The following is a 13,789-nucleotide window of genomic DNA, read 5'->3' as shown; positions in this document are numbered from 1 at the left end:
ATTTCCTCTACACCAAATTGCCTCTCACTACACCGTGCTGCTTTCTATACTGCCCCCTCTACATGCTGTATGGACCGCGGCAGTGAGCGTCACCTTCTCTGCTGCAACTTTTGACCATGCCATTCCATTCATTAAAAATATGACTTCCTGTATTTTTTTATTATAAAAGTAATATATGATTGCTGAAGGAAATTTGCAAAATAAAAGTATTTCTGGCCAATCTCTTTTTGTATATTTAATTTATGTAAGTAATTGATATTATATTATAGATACTATATGTAAAGTTTGGTAACATTTTTTTACTCAGCATTATGTTGTACTTCCCTATATCAATAATAAAATTCATTGTAAAAATAATTTAAGTAGAGTATTACATCCAGTAAACATACTATAAATAATTTATCTCCCAATTGTTGATCATTTAGGTTGTTTCCAATTTTTTCACTATTATAAATAATGCTAAAGTGAAAGTCCTTATACATAAATCTTTGTGCACATTTCTGATTATTTCCTTAGGATAAATTCCTAGAAGTGGAATTACTGGGTCAAAGGGTATGAACATTTTTAAGACTCTTGATGCATATTGCCAAATTGCTTTCCAGAAAGGTTGTACCAATTTCCATTCCCTGCAGCAATGTATGAGAGTGCCCGTCTCACCGCCCCTCGTCAACATTGAGTATTATCATTTTTTTAATCTTCAAAAAATGGTATTATGTTTTAATTTGCATTTATTTGATTATTAGTGAGATTGAACATTATTTTTGTATTTATTAGCCATTTGTATTTGTTCTTCTGTGAATTGTCTGTTCTTTTTTCCCCCTTTTTTTGCTCATTTTTCTATTGGGGTCTTAGTGTTTATTTCTAATTAATTTGTATGAGATCTTTATATAGTAGGGATATTAACATCCCATTAATTTTTAAAACTCTTTACTAAGTATCCCTGGGTTACCTTACTGAATTTCCTCATTACTTCCCTGTTTGCCCCTTGTCACCATATGGAAATAAATCTCCTTAACTTCCCCTTTATCCAATTCTCTTACTCACATTTCTGAACCTTTTTCTTTCTTGGTTGGTCTTCCAAACTATACCTTCTTTGTTTATCCTATATAAACTAATGGGAATGAAGTTGAGATGGCTGACATTTTACCTCCTAGATATTTTTCAGCTCTCACTCAATTAAAACCTTTTCACTGCTGTTGCTTTAAATAATTTAATGACTTATTGCTTGCCTAGTTAAATTTGTCTATGCGATTGTTCTGAGTTTGTCTCTTTTGGTGTAAGTGTCTAAAGATTAGGAGCTTTATGTAACATCTACAGCAATTCACACAGTACAGTATATAGATATATGCTTAAGTATTTTTGAGATGGAAGAATATCATAAAGTGGGCTTTTGAATATGCATGTTAAAATATTTCTTTCTTAAGGACTCTGTTAATATAATTTTATTTTTCTTTCGTTTTCTTCCATCTCCTGTGTCAATTAAAAAAAGGAAGCAATAGAGGCCTTTAATGTTCCTAATAGTAACAAGTTCATCTTTATGCTGAGTACCAGAGCTGGAGGTCTCGGAATTAACTTGGCAAGTGCTGATGTGGTTATACTATATGATTCAGACTGGAATCCACAGGTTGATCTACAAGCTATGGTTAGTAATCTTTAACGATGTCAGAAATTTATTTTATCTAGAAATACTATTATTATTTACGCAGCACAGATGTAACTTATGATAAAAGGGCAACAACAAGTTTTGGGAGGTTTTCTAGATGTTAAAATAGATTATCTTGGAAAACAAAGATGCTGTGCTAATTACAAAAACACAAAAAGAAACAAACAAGCACCCCAAATCCAACTACAGCATTTGTGTGTCTATTTTGGCATTTATCATGAAACAGAATTTTTTTTTCCCACTCCTGAATATTGAAGAGGACATATACATAAGTCTTAATGAAAAGTGTTAAAAAGTTAATCTGTTAAAAAGTGAAAAAGTTAATTCTTCTGAACAACTAAATATATTAAAATCCTTAGCACTAAAATTGAGAGAGGTATGATTTCAACTTTTGTAATAAAACATTTGGGATGAGGAGGTAAAAAGGTTAACAGGAATATATTCCAGGAAAACATTTGATACCTAAGGACACCATGGGAAACTATCCTACCCTTTTAAAAAAAAAATTCAAGGAGCTATTTCTTTTACCTGTTATCATGCTGTCATTTGCTGTATTAGAGCTACAACTTCTGTCAGTGTGACTCACATTTTAAGATAAAGAAATGTAATTTCAGAAGTACAAAGATGCAAAATAGCTATGCACTCAAAATCCCAAAAAGTTATGGGATACTTTACTATCTTTGAAAGCAATTAAAGTCAGATGTCAATGAGGCATAGCTGAGAAGTCCTTCCTTTTTTAAATTTTATATATTTATATTTTTTGGTGCTGAAACCCGGGAGTGAACTCCCCAACTTCCTTTTTTTTTTAATAAGAGAATTGAAACAAATTGACCATCAGGGTGTTTTAATTTTTAAATTTTTAAAAAGATTTATTTGTATTTTGAGAGAGAGAGAGAGCATGCGCCCATGTGTGTGCACATGCATGAGTGGGGATAGGGGCAGAGGGAAAGAATCTTCGAGCAGACTCCCTGCTGAGCACGCGGGGCTCAATCTCATGACCCATAAGATCATGACTTGAACGGTCACCAAGCTGACTGAATCAGCCAGGCGCCCCAGGACATTTTTAAATTGAAATGCCTTTTTATCATTATTTTAGCATGGTACTGAGCTCCCTGTTTGATATGACCCAGTAGGAGTAAGCCCCAGTAAGTTACAGGGTTACTAAACTGAAAAACCTGTTGATAACACTTCATTTCCTTAAAATGTTAGAGTGTAGCTGATCTTTTATGATTTACTGATTAGTGTTTGAAATTTTAAAATTTGTGTAGGGGTGTTGCATTCTCAATCAGTGTGCTTTGTTGAAATTGTTACTGAGCTCTAGTGTTTTTATATTTATTTCAAGGACTGTTTCGAATCTTATTTCTTTGATTTGTTTTTCTCAACTGCCCTCCTCCCTTTACCTATTTGCTCTAGCAGCTTCTGTGTTTTAAAAACACTCCCCCTAGCTGTTTTTATATTATCAGAACTAGCCATCTGTCACCTTTACCAACTGTAAACTATAGGACTAATTCTAGACCACTATATAGTAAGGATATTAATATACCATTAATTTTTATTATCTTTTATTACATATCCCTGAATTGCCTCCATAAGTAGAAAGAACTGCTTGATTACGCGGACTTTTGCCGCCGTAGCAACCCTTACTACTTTCCACCTCACAAAACTACTTGCTAGTGTGGAAGATGTTTGCATTTAGTGGCTTAAAGTTGCTTAGTAAACTCCCCCTAGTCTTCATCTTAAAGGGGCTTTGGCTGTTGCTGTTCTAGAAATTTACTATTAATGGTATAGTATAATATTGGCAGATTTTTTTGGTCACAGGGACCTCTAGATATTCCTTTTTTTAAAGAAGATTTTATTTATTTGAGAGAGAGAGAGAGGGCACAAGCGGGGATGGGGTGCGGAGCAGAGGGAGAGGGAGAAGTAGACTCCCTGCTGAGCAAGGAGCCCAATGCAGGGCTCAGGGCTCGATCCCAGGACCCTGGGATCATGACCTGAGCCAAAGGCAGACGCTTAACCGGCTGAGCCACCCAGATGCCCCAGAGATATTCTTAATGTTCATCATCCTCCTTTAAAAAGCAGCAGGTCTAGAGAGTTCAGAAACTAATTTTGTATTCAGAATTTTGTAGCATATGGTGCTGTACTATATATTTTATCCAGAATACCCAATATCTTATATTAGGATTCTTTCTTCTAGGATCGAGCACATCGTATTGGTCAGAAGAAGCCAGTACGTGTGTTCCGTCTCATCACTGATAATACTGTTGAAGAAAGGATTGTAGAAAGAGCAGAGATAAAACTGCGACTTGACTCAATTGTTATACAACAGGGTACGGATACACATAAACTTAATTAGGTGCTTTTTTCCCAAGACACATGTAATTTTCTTTGAAGGAGATTACTTTTATTTATTTTTTTAAAGATTTATTTATTTATTTTAGAGAGAGAGCACGGACACATGCGTGTGGGGTGGGAGGGGCAGAAGGAGAGGGAGCCAGGCAGACTCCCTGCTGAGTGGGGAGCCAGATGTGGGGCTCCATCCCAGGACCCTGTGATCATGACCTGATCTGAAATCAAGAGTTGGACGCTTAACTGATTGAGCCACCCAGGCACCCCAAGGAGATTACTTTTAAAGTTGACTAAAATTTGCAAACTTACAGGAAAAAAGTCAATTTTTTAGAAAAGTGCTAATTTAAATCTATTTAATTTAAAGCCTCACATTCAATTCATTTTATAGATAGTTGAACATCACTAGCTTATGGTTGAATGCCAGTGGCATGTCTTCTGAAGTAACTGATATTACTTAGCAGTTAAAATGTCTAGTTAATTTTTTTTTTAAGATTTAAGACTTTATTTATGAGAGAGATAGAGCTTGCGCGCGCACACACGAGCAGAGCAGGGGAGGGGCAAAGGGAGAAGGAGAAGCAGGGAGACGAGCCTCCATCCCAGGACTTTGGGATCATGACCTGAGCTGAAGGCAGACACTTAACTGACTGAGCCACCCAGGCATCCCTAAAATTTTTTTAAACCCTAATATTAGAGATTGCCTGTTGATAGAAAGAAATTTGATCTGAAAAATGAAGTTTGAAAATGAAAAAAATGTTTCTGTTCTTCTGAGTTTTAATTGAATTTTACTGAAGGAAACTCATAGTGAAATAGAAGGTATGATAGAAGAAAAACTTGTAGGGTGGGAGGATGGGATAGCCCCGTGATGGGTATTAAGGAGGGCACATATTGCATGGAGCACTGGGTGTTATATGCAAAAAATGAATCATGGAACACTACATCAAACAAAAAAAGAAGAAAAACTTGTAGGTGTGTTTGTTAATATAACTTAAAAGCTCACTAATTTTCTGTGCTTATAAAGCTTTACTTCGGTTAAATGTGGTAGTGTCTGATTAGAACTATTATGCTGTGCTTTCTCTGGAATATAATTGAATATACACAACTTTTATTTTTATTATTAGGAAGACTCATTGACCAACAGTCTAACAAGCTGGCAAAAGAGGAAATGTTGCAAATGATACGTCATGGAGCCACCCATGTTTTTGCTTCTAAAGAAAGTGAGCTGACAGATGAAGATATTACAACTCTTCTGGAAAGAGGGGAAAAGAAGGTTAGTTAAAATGGCATTTGTTTTCATGATGAATTGCTTTAAAATCAACATACTGCAGTATGCTTAATTGGATTTGTGTTGTTTCAAATGCATGTTTCAAATGACTTGTGTTCTCTCTAAGGATTCGTAGTTTTATATCCAGAGGTAGTTTAGGGTTTTTTAGTTTAATTTTTGGTAAGAAAGACTAAGAACTAGAGTTTAAAATTGAGTGACCTTATATCTCATGTTTATTGAAAATAATGTTGGTATTTACTTAAAAGCCAAATAAATTTCATGTTCAATCACATATATCAGGACTACTTTTTTGCAACCTTTTTCTTGCACTGGATTAGAAATTATCTGCTGATACATTGCATTAACTGACAATCTTTTGTGAACATTTCATGAGATATTAAAGGATTATTTGTTAAAGTATAATAAACTCAGAATATTGCAATTTTGTATTGAATTTACTTTTTTTTAACAAATTATTTTGGAGAATTTCAAACATAAGTAAAAGTAGACAGAAATTATGATATGGCTACATCTTTAGGGATAAATGATTTTAAAGAAAGCCTAATTAAGAATACTTGAATAACCATTTAAATATTTAAAATACTTGGAGCAAGTTAAATTTATATTCATTTACTGTTAGCATTGCATTCTTACCTTGTAAATTAACAGATTGGAAATTTCATGTCAAACTTGACTTTTGAAAAGATAGAGAGCCCACAGATTTTTATAAGTAATTCAGTGATAATTTTCTAATTTCAATGCATTGAACTGTAGACTGCAGAGATGAATGAACGCTTGCAGAAAATGGGAGAGTCTTCTCTGAGAAATTTTAGAATGGACACTGAACAAAGTTTGTACAAGTTTGAAGGAGAAGATTATAGAGAAAAACAGAAGGTAACTTTTTACCCTCAGCCATTGGACTCTCAAATTAGCATTTCTCCCCATAACCATTATTAAAAAACACTGACAGGGACGCTTGGCTGTCTCAGTTGGTAGAGCATGTGACTCTTGATCTTGGGGTTGTGAGTTTAAGCCCCACGTTGGGTGTGGGGATTACTTAAAAAAATAAATTAAAATAACAATAAAATTAAAAAACCCCACTGGCACTTACCTATTACAATGCTCTGCTATGGAGTGAAATTTGATGTAGGTCAGATCTCATGCAGTTGCTATCTTTAATAAATTTTGCTGGATGATGGTGATGGTGATGATGATGATGATGATTACCATCATCCTTCTCATCATTTTTGCTGCTGTTGCTGCTACTACTATTGTTTTTGAGAAGCAGTATAGGATCGTGATGGATTTCCTGGATTTTGAAGCTGAATTCCCAACTGTATCACTAATTAAGTGACTTTGGGTACTCATTTTTCTCCACTATCAAGTGGAGGGTATAGTAATATACTGCATGGACAGCAAAGGTCCTTTGAGGAAATGGGAATTTTATTTAATTTGTTTGAAATTATGGCTATAATTAAAAATTCAAAATTTTGAAATGACTTTAGACTTTATTACAAAAAATAGTACAGAGTTCACATATATCTTTCATTAGCTTCCCCTAATGTTAACAATATGCAAAATCTTAGTACATTTATCAAATTAACATGTTTTCTCCCTAATGTTCTTTCCCTGTTCCAGGGGATACAATCCAGGATCTCATATTGCAATTTTAAAGAACAGCTTTATTTTTAAGAGCAGTTTTAGATTCACAACAAAATAAAGTGGAAAATACAGAGTTCCCATATTCTACCTGCCCCAAATAAACACAGCCTACTATGCTATCAGTATCCCACATCAGAGTGGTACATTTGTGACACTTGAACATACATTGACACATCATTATCATCCAAAGTCCATCTTTTACGTTAAGGTTCACTTTTGGTATTGTACATTCTATGGGTTTCGATAAATGTGTAATGGGATGTATCCACCATTACAATATCATACAGAATAGTTTCACTGCCCTAAAAAGTCCTCTGTGCTCTGACTATTCATTCTCTCTCTATAGCCTCTGGCAACAACTAATCTTTGTACTATCTCCATAGTTTTGCTTTTTTCAGAATATCATATAGTTGGAATCATATAGTATGTAGCCTTTTCATAATGGCTTCTTTCACTTAGTTGTATGCATTTGAGGTACCTGTATGTTTTTTCATGGCTTGATAGCTCATTTCTTTTTAGTGCTGAGTAATACTCCATTGTCTGGATGTATCACAATTTATTCATTCATTCATATACTGAAGGACATCTTGGTTGTCTCCAAGTTTTGGCTGTTATGAATAAAGCTGTCATAAAAATCCACATGCAGGTTTTTGGGTAGATACAGATTTTCAACTCCTTTGGGTAGATGACAAGGAGCGTGATTGCTGGAGTGTATGATACACTTATGTTTAGTTTTGTAAGAAGCTGCCAACCCTTCTTCCAAAGTGGCTATACTATTTTGCATTCCCATGAGCAATGGATGAGAATTCCTGTTGCTCCATATTCCCACTAGCATTCGGTGTTGTCAGTGTTCTGGATTTTGGCCATTCTAAAAGGTGTTTAGTGGTATCTCATTCTAATTTGCATTTCACTGACTTAAAATTTTGAGCATCTTTTCATTTGCTTATTTCCATCTGTGTGTCTTCTTTGGCGAGGCTTTTGCCCATTTTTAAAACCAGGTTGTTTTCTTATTGTTGAATTTTAAGAGTTCTTTGTATATTTTTTTATAAGATGCATTTTGCAAATATTTTCTGTTATTCTGTGACTTCTCATTCTGTTGACCCACGTTGCATTTTTTTGCTATGTCTCCTTAGCCTCTTTAAATCTGTGTTAGTTCTCAGTCTTCCTTTGTCTTTCATGATTTTTACTCTTTTGAAGAGTATTGGTCAGTTGTTTTATAGTTTGTCTCTCATTTTGGGTTTGTCCGAACTTGTCTCATGATTATATTGAGATTATGTATTTTTTGGCAAGAATGCCATGGCAGGGATGTTAAGTCTTTAGAACATTTTACCAGGGAATATAAGGTGTTGTTGTGTTGTATTACAGGAAATAGTAACCTTGATCACTTAGTTGAGGTGGTGTCTGCTGGGTTTCTTCACTGTAGAGTTACTATTTTTCCCTTTGTACTTGACAAATATCTTGGGGAATATATTCCTCAAACATATACCCACTGATTTTAGCATGTATTGGTAGCGTTTGCCTGCAACAGTTATTATTGTGGTGTTTGCCTAATAGTAATTTTGTATTTCTTTCATTCCACCTACATTTATTAACTGGGATTTTTCTGTAAGGAAGACCTGTCTCTTCATTTATTTTGTACTCATTTATTTATATCAGCATGGACTTATGGATATTTATTTTATTTTTTGAGTTATAAGACAATTTTATCATTGTTTTATTTGCCGAAATTGTTCTGTAAAGCTGTTATATTTTTAACTCACAGAAATGAATTTTGTTAAAATAAGAAAGCTTATTTTTGGATATTGATTTTACTGAAGAACGAGAGGTGAGCCATTTTAGTTTGCATCGCAACTAGTATACTGATAATGCTTTGTTGCTCTCATTATTTTTGGTAGTTTTTAGTGTCTTGACTTACATCTATCTGGTTGTTCTATCTATAACCTTAATTTAGACTGCTTACATTTTATTCTGATGAGATGAACATGATGACTTGCATGAATAAGGCAGAAATCGTTTTTGAGATCTTATTGTGTGATACGAATTTTTTAAATTTTACAATTATTTCTGTGGGTTTATTGGTATTAAGAATGTTTTATAAAGTGGAAAAATATTAAACAGTGAAGAGTCTAAATATCAGTGGAGCTTTTAATCTGCATTCTTAGAGTAAAATTGCATTTAGGAAAGTACTTGTCTGTGTCTAATATAGCAGGTTTTCCTGTGCTTCCAATTCTAGCAAAATAATGTACAAATATAGAGAAATTTTAGTAAAATTATGATTACTTCAATTTTTATGGTTGAATAACAAAATCAGATTTAAAAAATATTCTGACTTGACATTATCTTTTATTTCTGGCTTTTCATATTTTCTAGATAGGTTCTTTTTTTTTTTTAAAGATTTTATTTTATTTATTTTACAGAGATAGAGACAGCCAGTGAGAGAGGGAACACAAACAGGGGGAGTGGGAGAGGAAGAAGCAGGCTCATAGTGGAGCCTGATGTAGGTCGATCCCATAACGCCGGGATCACGCCCTGAGCCGAAGGCAGACGCTTAACCGCTGTGCCACCCAGGCACCCCTAGATAGGTTCTTAAAATAGGTTCAAATTATCTTTTGAAGAGAATTGAAAACTTAAAAAAATGTTGTTTATACATAAATCTTGGGAATTACACAATGAGGTAGATTTTCATATATGATTTGTTGAACCCACTGCATTACTTTACAACCATACCTGGTAAATTAAGTCATAATGACTGACATTGATCTTGAAAAAATTAACCTGAATTAGTTTGTATTGATGTACTCTTATCTAAAACAAACTAATTCAGCATGATTTAGTGTTTTTGAAAGTTTGGGAATTGGTTGTTAATACTTATTCCAAATTTGAATACCTAGACCTGCATATAAGTATGGGTTAAACGGCCAACACATTACTTTTGACTAAGTTAACTTAAATTATTATTGATTTATTTTCATTCCAATTGGGACAAATAACATATTGGTTATTTTTAAGGTATCTTTTCTATTACTGTCCTCTCACATTAATCCATTTGAGGGGGGAAAAACAAAACTACTTTCACTGCTTTCGGTATTTTTTATTTTATGTAAACTCACGTTATACTGTCTATATGTCAAAGAGTCTTAGAGTTAAAAGATATCTTAAAGGTCATTTAGTCTAACCTTTTTGTAATTAAGAAATCCCATCTGTAGCATGTAGGGTGGTTATCCAGCCTCTATTTCAATGTGGATATTGGGAATCTTACTCCTCTTGGGAGAGTTCATTTCACTGTTTTATATTTTTTGGTTCTCAGAAAACTTCTTATGTGACTTATAAGCTCTTTGATGGAAGAGATTATTTTATTCACCTTTGTATCCCTGACACTGACTTGTAAATAATACAATAGGTACTTAAGGCATATTTGTTAAATTATATCGAGTAGCAATCTACTTTCCACATTGGTTTTAACCTTATGGATCAACAGAGAACTGTGTTCTTTTCTAGTCGATAGACTTTTACATGTGTGAATGGCACCATTATGTCAGTCTTTAGTCTTTACTTTGGACACTGAAAGTTTGTAGATCTCTAACCATCTTAGTCATCTTAGTTTATCATCCACTCTTAAATTATGATACTAATGTTGTAACTCCACCCTTAGATAAGATCAAATAGAGTGGGTTCATTAATTGTAGATTAATGGCCTGTTTTGTGTGCAGGCACTGGGATAGGCACTGTGAAATCAAGAAAAATACCCGAACTGGAAAACCATCCCTATAGACTCCAGAATTTTGTATTGTCAGTTTTGCCCATTGGCTTTTAAATTGTATTTTCTTTTTTTTTTTAAGATTTTATTTATTTATTTGACAGAAAGAGACAGCCAGCGAGAGAGGGAACACAAGCAGGGGGAGTGGGAGAGGAGGAAGCAGGCTCCTAGCAGAGGAGCCTAATGTGGGGCTCGACCCAGAATGCTGGGATCACGCCCTGAGCTGAAGGCAGACACTTAACCACTGTGCCACCCAGGCGCCCCTTAAATTGTATTTTCTAGCTGATATTGGGGTAGAGTTTTGTGATGCTACCTAATCATTGTTCACCCAACTTTGGGTGTTTAATAATAATTTAGGTTTAACTACTGGCAGTTTATCTAATGCCTTAACTTACGTGATCACATTTAATCCTCAAGGTAGGTATTACTCTTCCCACTTCACAGAGGGAGGAATTAATTTTCCCCAAGTTATACAACTGGTACAGTGGCAGAACATGGTTTCAAATTCAGGTCTTTTCTGATTCCACTGACTTTTCCCACAGCTACCTTACCAAGACCCTACTTCATTTAAAATTTCTCTTGATTTGAAGGTACATATACCTGTCATGTTGATATTCATCATTTACCCTTTTCAGCTACTTTCTAATTCATACACTTAACACAGTTACCAGAATCAATGTTAGTCTTCTATATTAGGTACTATTTATTTCGACATAGAATACTAACCAAATTGTGCAAACTCTTCTCAGTTACTAAGGAAGAACTAAGTTTTTTAGTAACAGCTAAACTTACTTACAAAAAAAAAAAAGGAAACAAAAGCATCCTTGCACCTAAACTTGGCATATACAGTACAAGGGTTTGGAACTTGGGACGTATAATTGTGACTTCTAAAGCGCAAGTTCTGCTTCTTCCGAATGGCTGTAGTTTTCTCATGCTTCTGCAACATTGATGTGTTTGATTTTTATAAACATTTTGGAATAATTAAATTCATTGTTCTTGTGTATAGCTTGGGATGGTGGAATGGATTGAACCTCCTAAACGAGAACGCAAAGCAAACTACGCAGTGGATGCCTACTTTAGAGAGGCTTTACGTGTCAGCGAGCCAAAGGTTCCAAAGGTAAAACATTATGAGGCCAGTTTTTATATCCGATAGCAGACTTCTCTTGTAACATGGTCTGTCATTTAGATTGACTTGTATCAGTGCAACAATATAGTCCTTAAAATATAACAACAATGTAGAAAAGTTCTTGATATGGCCCCACCATATAAAGCGATTTTATTGTATTTATTTTTCTATATATGTAAAAGAAATAGTAAAAGAAGTATGTTCACTTCATGTACTGAAAACAAATATATATGTAATGCATTTTCCCCCCATAGGCTCCAAGACCTCCAAAGCAGCCAAATGTTCAGGATTTTCAGTTTTTCCCACCACGTTTATTTGAGCTCCTGGAAAAGGAAATTCTTTATTATAGGAAGACAATAGGCTATAAGGTAATTTTTTAAGTTTTTACTTATTTGACTTTTATTTTATTTTTTAAAGTTTTTAGATTAGTATAATGTACGCTTTTAAGCTAATATAATCTAGTAAGCTAGACTGGAAAGCATTCCATTTTAATGTGAGAGAACATAAGAGTAAATCAAAGTAGTGGTGTTTCTAAAACCAAAGAGAAGGTTTAACTAGAAGTCAAACATCAAACTACCAAATCACCAGTAGGATCATCATGAAATGGGATTAATGGAGAATTATCCAATATTTCAAAAATAGTGATAATAACATTATTTTAATAATGCTAAATGTTTGAGTGGTGAAAGAATATGTAGAAAGAACACTAGGCATATTTTTTTTTTAGAGATTTTATTTATTTGACAGAGAGAGACACAGCGAGAGAGGGAACACAAGGAGGGGAAGTGGGAGAGGGAGAAGCAGGCTTCCCGCTGAGCAAGGAGCCCGACGTGGGGCTCGATCCCAGCACCCTGGGATCATGACCTGAGTCGAAGGCAGATGCTTAACAACTGAGCCACCCAGGCGCCCCAACAATAAGCATGTGATTAATTAGAAGTGAATATATGATAGATGATATGAAGTTTTTAATCATTTTCCTTAATATGACAGCAAGGAATACTACTTTTGTACTTATTGTTCTTGGGTTGATGAAAGCCCTATTGGTAGTTATTTGATTGTTGCCAGTTAGGTGTTAAAGATAATGATATATGATGACGAATTCTCACATTTTAAAATGATCTTTTGGAAATCAAGATTCTTATTTATATAGGTAGATAGGAACTCATTTTTAGTGAGGGAAATGTTTGTTACCCTAAAGCTATCACACTGAGAGATTAAGCATACCTAGTTATTTCTATTTGCTGAAACTGACTTTCCAGTGAGTGAAAACAGATGACCAAAGGTGTAAAATTCAGTAGTATAAGCAAAATTATAAAAATATTAATACTATTGTAATTTTATGAAGTTTTCTATTTTATGAGTTAGAAGTTATGTTTTAAAATTTATTTTGTGAACCTTTATCACAAGTGGAAATATGCCCAGTTATTTTGATTAGTAGCTGTAATGTTCCTAGAAAAGCTCCATGTATATAAGGTACTCACTAGAGTGGATCTCTAGATTGTCCTATTTGTCCAGAGTGAGAGCATTACCATTTGAAATGGAGCAAAAAAGGGATTGCTTGCTATTTATGTACCAAATTTCAATATATATAAACAGGAACAAGAAACTGATGGTGAATGTAAGTAGTTAGTTATAATCTTGTTAGGGAAATATGATTACATTTGAATGTATTTAACCAACATGACTGGGTAAAATCTGTCTTAGGAAGTTGTCAAAGAGTAAAAGTACCATGACTGAACATTCAGACCAGGAATAAAATCAGTTTCAAAGAAAGTGAAAATGGTGATATACCAGTAGAAACAGGAAATTGTAGATACAAAATAAAAATGAAGGTAGTAAAATTAATAAAGTAGTTAGTAATATTTCATGAGTTAAACAAATACATGTATCTATTATCCCACCTAAAGTTATAAAAATTTTACTTTAGACCATTATTTTGTTACTTTTGTAGATTGTTATTAGTGAGACTTGAAA

General features: G+C 34.0%; 1 protein-coding gene across 7 annotated transcripts in view; it reads left to right on the top strand.

The window, feature by feature from the left end:
• SMARCA1 (SWI/SNF related, matrix associated, actin dependent regulator of chromatin, subfamily a, member 1) overlaps nt 1–13,789 on the top strand; it is a 426,620-nt gene that overhangs the window by 23,983 nt on the left and 388,848 nt on the right. For 5 of the 7 annotated variants that reach the window (XR_004622504.1, XM_034649949.1, XM_034649953.1 and 2 more), the window contains exons 12-18: nt 517–552; nt 1,490–1,642; nt 3,858–3,990; nt 5,128–5,276; nt 6,045–6,164; nt 11,696–11,806; nt 12,070–12,183. Coding sequence is in view for 6 of the 7 variants with exons in the window: in XM_034649949.1 (XP_034505840.1) it covers nt 517–552; nt 1,490–1,642; nt 3,858–3,990; nt 5,128–5,276; nt 6,045–6,164; nt 11,696–11,806; nt 12,070–12,183 (816 nt within the window). In the remaining variant the exon portion in view is untranslated. The remainder of the gene's footprint in view (nt 1–516; nt 553–1,489; nt 1,643–3,857; nt 3,991–5,127; nt 5,277–6,044; nt 6,165–11,695; nt 11,807–12,069; nt 12,184–13,789) is intronic. The other 2 variants (XM_034649950.1, XM_034649955.1) reach the window with 1 other exon arrangement.

The sequence above is a fragment of the Ailuropoda melanoleuca genome, chromosome X (assembly GCF_002007445.2).
Source record: "Ailuropoda melanoleuca isolate Jingjing chromosome X, ASM200744v2, whole genome shotgun sequence".
Classification (NCBI taxonomy): domain Eukaryota; kingdom Metazoa; phylum Chordata; class Mammalia; order Carnivora; family Ursidae; genus Ailuropoda; species Ailuropoda melanoleuca.
This window is presented reverse-complemented; position numbering and strand designations above follow the sequence as displayed.